Genomic DNA, 7304 nt, shown 5'->3' with positions numbered 1-7304 from the left:
CAGCAACTCAGACAGGCTTTGAGACATCTGTCTTCCAAGACAGGCCCATAGCTTCAGTCACTATCAGTGTCTCCTTCCCAGTGTTGCTAGCTTGTCTCTGAAGGAAGAGTAGGATATACTCTGCAAACTTCACAAGTAAACCAGTGTTGAAATAAGACAGTTTGTATTATTGACACAGCACACATTATAAAATTACTTGATACAAGAACAGAAGACACCCATAATTTTATTGCCTTGTCAGACGTAAAAATTTATTTATGCCATTTGTCAAGTGTTTAAATTTACACAAAAAACAAACACTTTAAGTTCAGGTCCAACTGTTCATCAGTAAGCCCTACATCAGAATACCCTTGAGACTTCCAAGGACAATTTTTACAAGACGCTTAGAACAGCAGAATATCATAAATAATGGCCAACTTCACAAGCCTGAGGATCACTACCTCATCGCTATTTCTCTGCTGAGCATGAGAATAGAGGAAGCCTTAAAGCCATTTTAATCCCCAAACACTATCACTACTGCACTCAGAGCATTTACATCACTGCCCTGCATTAATAACACCAAACATTACAGTTAGTCGTAAAGATTTATCACAGCTTCCCCTAACAAAATTACTTTTCTTTTAAACATAACAGGAGAACTGTGCATCAGAACAACTGCAAAATACACAATCATCCATTTGGCTTGGTTTTGCAATAAAAAATAGTATCAGTCATCTATTTGTTAGCTTCAACTGTTGCGTCATACTCCTTACCCCCTCCTTTCTCACTTAGGAAACTACACTAGACCAGGCAGTTTAACTGTAGAACTGAGGTAGCATATTTTAATTGAACAGAGTAATATGTTTGATATTGTGCCTCTTCTCCTTTAAAGCACAAAAAAACATCCCCACAGTTTTTCAACATCTTTGGAGAAGACAGGCAAATAAGTTCATTTCCAACAGCCACTCTGTTTTGAATTCAAAGCACAAAGCATCTATGAATGGTGGATACATTATACCAGCTCAAATGAATGAGAACATATACAAGAAGAAGGAAATATGTCAGTTTTATTAGAACTAGGGTTACATTTTATCCCTATGGCACCTTTTGTTCCCTATTATGAAATGCATTTTTACCATCCCTGAAATTTTATTTCAAAGATGAAGATCCTGAAAAAGGGCAGCTGTGCCACTGTTCTATATGATTTGCACACTACTGGCAGAGCCAAATAACTGCAACAAAACCAGATTAAATCAACGGACCTAATATAAAGTCAACAGGAATTAACAACATGAGTATACTAAAAGAGTCAAAGTTAAGGCAGAAGGTATGACTTAATGAACTGAGGGCACTTTCCATTCACTTAGAAGTTAAAGCTGAGATAGCCTTAAAAATAATTAAAGAAAAAACAACACCAAAAAACAAAAAAATAAAAACAACCCAAAACCAACCAAACAACAAGAAAAAAACCCCAAAACAAGAAAATAAAAACCAAACAAAATCAAAACAAAATGAAAAAATCCACCATTGCAAGAGTAGAAGCTTCATTTCCTAACAAATTGAGAGTAACAGTATCTCAGCTTTGCCTTTCTGGCTAAAAGCTTTAAAAGACTAAGCTGAAGTCAAGCTGTACTCAAGACTGCAGCCTTACCTTCTAGATTGTTCATTAAAGTAACTCTTACAGACACCTGTGTATTTAGAGAGAATAATTAACGGTGATCCTAAAGAACAGGAGTAATTTCCTGCTCTGCCTGCCATGCTTGTACACAAAGCCTTGTAAAGCTCTGCTGCATGGTACACAATCCTCACCCAGCCCCAGGCTGGATCTTTGAATTCCTTCCTCCATCTTTCACACAGGAAAGCAAAAATTTTTACTGCAGTTAAAAATCCTTTGAGTCAGCCTCATGCATAGGGGAAATTGGGTTTTAACACATTGGAAAGCAGATGAGAATGCAACTGAGCTGACAGATAAACTCCCATGGAAACACCTAAACAGCTGAGGGGAAAATGCTTAGGTTATAATGACCAATTCAAGCTGTTTATGAAGGCATTGATGTTAGTCTTTCAAGTAACCCAAAATGCACTCCAACACCTTTTACTAAAAACTTAAGGCTTTTATGAATACCCTCTTACATACAAAAGGAGTATTAAACAGAAGGAACTTGTTTACAGTAAATACAAACATCTGAAAAATCTCTGAAACCTGTTTATACAAATACTAATAAATTCTTTAATATTTTGTACAACTAGAAGGTGCACAGATTGGCATTCAAGCAGTCAATGCTGGCAAACATCTCTCAGACAATAACATGATTTCCTTGGATAACAATATAGTTTAAAATGCCATAAATTAAAAAATAAGTTAGTTCACATTTTTTTCCCCAGATTTTATGTACATCTTAGTCTTTAATGAGATCGTGCAGCCTTCTTCAGAAGCTCGAGGTCTTTCTGACGGCTTTTTGTTGCTCTGGCACAGCCATACTCTTCCAGTTGCAGAGGGATATACTTTTCTATCTGAACGAGCCCATGCCCAGCAGGACTGGTAAACAGCTTAATCCAGGATGGCTTAATGTTTCCTCTGAAGCCCAGAAAGGCCAAGCTTCCTGTGACAGAAAAAGCTCAGCATTACCAAACCAGCCAAGCTCACTGCAGCATCATACAGGAACGGTTAAGTAGGCAAAGGTATGCTCCCCCAAAATTCCTTCCCCCACATTATTCAGGACATTTATCCACTCTCAGCTTTGCATGAACCTTATAAAGAAATTAAGATCTGCAATTTCCTGTCTCAATACTTAGTATTAAATACCCTGAAATCTTAATTTGAAAACACAGCTAAGTGGACAGTTATAAAACCTGCTTTCTCAACTACAACTTGTGGCATCACTGAACAAATGAGAGCTACCCTGTGCGGCCTAAAAACTCATCATCCCTCAAAATACCAACACCACCTCCTTTCTAGCTTCAAGTTATTTAAGAACAGGAAATACTAGGCAGGCACAGGAGATTGCTCTAAGATACATTTCCTGGGTGAGGCATAAAATACAGGCTTCAGGAAAAAAGCCTGGGACTCTTGTGTGATCCACAGGCACAAAGAACTGCTGGTTAATTCTCTGTTTGCCACAAGGTTACCACATTGGGATAAAGAGGTTTTCTGCCCCATCTGCTAAAGGGCTACCCACCTCCTCTCTCAACAAGAGCTGACACACATCAGCCACACCAATGCAAGCTGGCAACCACCCTTCACCAGCTGCATCCTCCTCACACCCCCCATAAGAAACCCAGCACACCAACATAAACACAAAAACCAAGGTGGTGTCAAAGAAATGTGCAACATTTCCACCAACCGTTGCTCTGAAGATAAGGTGGTTTCGCTGTCCCCAGGGACATTAAAGCTTCAGATAAATTATTAGGAATTGCTACATCACCTCTTGTGCTCAGCAGAATGATAGACCTGCAACAGGAACAGCATGACACAGCAGCTATTGTAAACATATTTTTTAAATATTCTGGAACACATCCTTCCAGCTAGCTGCCCTCAGTGTCCAATTCCTTATGAATACTTATGACATGGAAATATTCAACCCTTTCTGAAAGCAGTACTTAGCATTTCTTGGTTTTAAACTGACTTTAAATTTACCTTCAAAATCAATGGAAAGTGTTATTTAAACACAGTTTAGTATTTTGTATCAAAAAATCAAGTTTGAGTATTAATCCAAAATAGGAAAATTAAAATACTGATTATTTTCTGACACTAACTCTTTATCTTCATTTAGTGCTTAAAAATTTTCTTCCTACAGGGAGAGAACAGTATGACATCATTCACATAGTCCTTGCCACTGTCATTAAACAAACAGTTATTCTTGTTTTAAGCAAAATAGTGTTATTACATGATGTTTCATTAAAGAAAATTATTTTTGAGGAAAAAGACAACACCAGAAAAATTTTAAGTGTTCAAAATCTGCTCAGATTTCTTAAATAAGGCTAAACTGTCAAATAAATTGCTCCTGTTTCTCCTTTTGCCTGAACTTAGACATATGTTTTGTTCACTTTCAGTGCTCAGGTATCATTATCTATTCATCATTTTTTAAATCCTTCTCAGAGAGCAGAGCTACAGCTTGCAGAACATACTGGAAATGACTAGTCATTGCACATACCTTTGTGGAATTCCAGATTTTAAATATACATCTACACGCCTAATGTCTACTCCAGAAAATAATTTGTTTCCCAACACTGTGCCAGTGCAAGCATCTACTACAACAATAAGTATTCCGTTATCCTTGAAGGTAAACATGGTGTCATTGACCTGAGTGGAAAGAAAAAGAGAGAAAAAAGGAAGTTAATATGAATCAAACAGCAATTCTACTGGACTCAGTGTTAAGCAATCTTACTCTAGTTTAGACACAGCAATTTCGTTACAAACACTTGCTCCTCCCCAGCAACTCTTCAGTTTTCCCTTTGCAAGGATGCTGCTTAATGGGACTTCTGAAATTGCATGGGAGTCTTAAGCCTGTAGCTTCTACAGGAATATTGCCCATTCCAGGTGACTTACTACCTGCCTCCGTCATTGCTCCTGCTCTGGGAAGTTAAAATTCAGATACAGAATCCCCTGGACTTCTTTACAGTAATACAGTTAATTGATCCCTGCAGCAGGTAAGTTCCAGACCAGTTTCTTCCTGCTGCTTTGGATATGGCACACACACTCCTGGAGAAGTCTGAAGCTGCAAAGGTTAAGCTGCTCCTGTGCCATTTGTCTACCTGAATAACTGAAGGTGCAGCCAGGCCAACCAGGACACTGCAGAATGTAAGGCATGTGCACACCAGGGGGTATTTCACCTTCATGGGCAAGTCTACTTCAACATCTGAATGGAAAAGTCAAACTCAACTATTTGTTATACAGTATCACATCACTGGGCTTATTTGGGCCACAACAGAACAAATACAGAAATCTACTGATTCTTTAGCAATTGCCATTTAGAGGACTTCAGCAAAGCTTAATGGCTCATGTGACCCACACCACTAATATACCAATCTGCTTGCACAAAAACTGTTTCAACAAAAGGGATTTAACTAACAAATTTTTAGTTTATGTGCTCTGTTTATTTCCAAAACCAGCCATAAATGTATATCCACACAGATTTAAACATAAGCTGAACATTTTAATCTCTAATGGGAACATTTTTCTCTTCAGCAAATAGGACTCAAATATACAATAGAGCTTTGAAGCCCCACTTTCTAATGTTTAAACATAAGGATTTTTATTTTTTAAACAATGAACCAATCTTTTCACTCAAGGGAAGAAAACTGAGATCTGCATTATGTAAAGCTCTACAACTGCTAAAATACAAACTGCTACAGTGATATTTAAGAAGGAAGTCATAAAGAACACTTACATATATAAATGCTTGCTGACCTCTGCTTGATTTATCAGATGAATTAATCTGCACAAGGAGGTAGTTTCTGTGAGGGTCACTGGTGAACACCATCTGGATATCAAACAAAACAGTTAAGAACACATACTAATGTTTCTTCAACACTTTATCATACCCGTTTACAACAAACAGCCCATGCTCCAAAGCAAATATATGCATTTGTCAGTGGCACTACTTATGGTACTGTTAATCCTAATAAATATAATTATACATAGTGTAACCTATTTTATCTCTTAATTTCAATATTTTTCTCAGCATGTATAGCTGAGACAATTTCAAGTTCCTTTTAATAAGCAAAGATCCAAAGAGAGAAGAGGTTTGCCATGTAGATCTCTGCAGCAAAGCTCTCCAGGTAGCACAGACAATACTGCAGTGCAAGACATCAATCCATCTATATCCCTTGTCTGTAGCACTTGCAGCAAGAGTTGCACAAAGGAAGAAAAAAAAAAAACACCTTGAAACCTTGGTGCTACAGAAAGGACTCCAAACCTACAAGGAGTCCAAGAAGATTAAAACAAGCTGACCACTGTAATTTGATAATTGCAGTATTCTGTGCTGAAAGACTGAAATTTGGACTTAAATTGAGTAGACAGCATCACCAATCCTACAGTTCACAAAAGTTTTAGCTTATTTTATTTTACCTGAGTTGTGCCACATTTTGAACATGGTACAGTAGTTTTTTCTGGCATCTGCTTTATCACGGTTGGTACTTGGTAGTACTTTGGGTAAGCTTTTGCCATGCAATTACTTATCCCTTTTGATGAATCTTTGGTCACAATCTTGATCCTTTCACATCCCTGAGATGAGCAATAACTGTGACCATCCCTATTATATTTGGCTTGAAGAAATAAAAACAGTAATCTACACAAAAAGGGGAAAAATAATCTAAATTAACTGGTGAAATATAGGTATTTATATTCAATCTTAGCAGCTATATTTCATGATTTTCAGAAGCACACAAACTACAGTATTCACTTCTGCACCACTATCCAAAGGTATTTCAAGGTATTTACAGTTTACTAGAGTTAGGAAATCCCTAGCAACTTATCTAAAATTCCCCACAGTTAAAGGAGACATCAATAAAAATGTAGATGCTTTGCAAAGAAAAAAAATTCCTCAGATCAGTGGCTTACAGGAAACAAAAACCAAATTGCAGAGCACAGATTTTTTTTCCTTGCTCATAGATCTTTGCAGACATGCAGCAGAAATACTCAGTTTCACCCGTCAACACCGAACAATATAGTTGTGCTTTTTCAAATGCTTGGAAAGGCAATTTAGGGTGAAAAGCTCTTACACAAAGCAATGCAAATGTCTGTTAGAAAACTACATTCATTTGTGTATTTATTACAGACAGGCACAGTAGCAGGTAACAGAACAAAATAAATAAGAGAACAAATTGTAAATTTACAATCAATGTTTGCAAAACTCACAACTGATGTACACAGGACTTAACTTATTGGAAGCTGACCATATCTAATGACCATACCTAAAACCTCTCAGAAGGATCTTAGTGGCCTCTGTGAGAAGTACTTTTGATGGAGAGATTAGGACTTTTAAGTTCTTTTGAGACAGCTGAAAACAGATTAGGATTTTCAAAAATATGATTTTTAAATGTTGGAAGAGAAAGTTTCTTGGAAAATTATAGAATTTTCTGCTTAACAAAAAACCAGATAATTTCTCTGAAGACTAAGAAATTAAATCCTAAAAGGCACTGCTCTGCAGCACACCAGATACTGTATTTTCCCCAGACATAGGGGGTAGGAAATATCTTTGGCCACTGTGGTGCTCATGGAGAGTATTTCAATGACAGCCATGGTAGTATGGAAATTTAAAGACATATGAACACTTTTCACAAGAGTTCTGAAGTCCTTCCCAACAGCTTTCCTCTTATGCAGG

The 7304-nt window shown here is 37.2% G+C and overlaps 1 protein-coding gene across 2 annotated transcripts in view; it reads right to left on the bottom strand.

The window, feature by feature from the left end:
• Window positions 1–221: 221 nt before the first annotated feature.
• CEMIP2 (cell migration inducing hyaluronidase 2) overlaps window positions 222–7304 on the bottom strand; it is a 50760-nt gene continuing 43677 nt past the window's right edge. For both annotated transcript variants that reach the window (XM_009097889.4, XM_050986838.1), the window contains exons 20-24: window positions 6050–6269; window positions 5370–5462; window positions 4134–4282; window positions 3324–3430; window positions 222–2582 (exon numbers count right to left, since the gene is read on the bottom strand). In XM_009097889.4, the coding sequence (XP_009096137.1) occupies window positions 2386–2582; window positions 3324–3430; window positions 4134–4282; window positions 5370–5462; window positions 6050–6269 (766 nt within the window). In that variant the 3' untranslated portion in view covers window positions 222–2385. The remainder of the gene's footprint in view (window positions 2583–3323; window positions 3431–4133; window positions 4283–5369; window positions 5463–6049; window positions 6270–7304) is intronic.

Source organism: Serinus canaria, chromosome Z, assembly GCF_022539315.1.
Source record: "Serinus canaria isolate serCan28SL12 chromosome Z, serCan2020, whole genome shotgun sequence".
Taxonomy (NCBI): Eukaryota; Metazoa; Chordata; class Aves; order Passeriformes; family Fringillidae; genus Serinus; species Serinus canaria.
The sequence above is the reverse complement of the archived record's forward strand: the minus strand, read 5'-3'. Positions and strand labels throughout refer to the sequence as shown.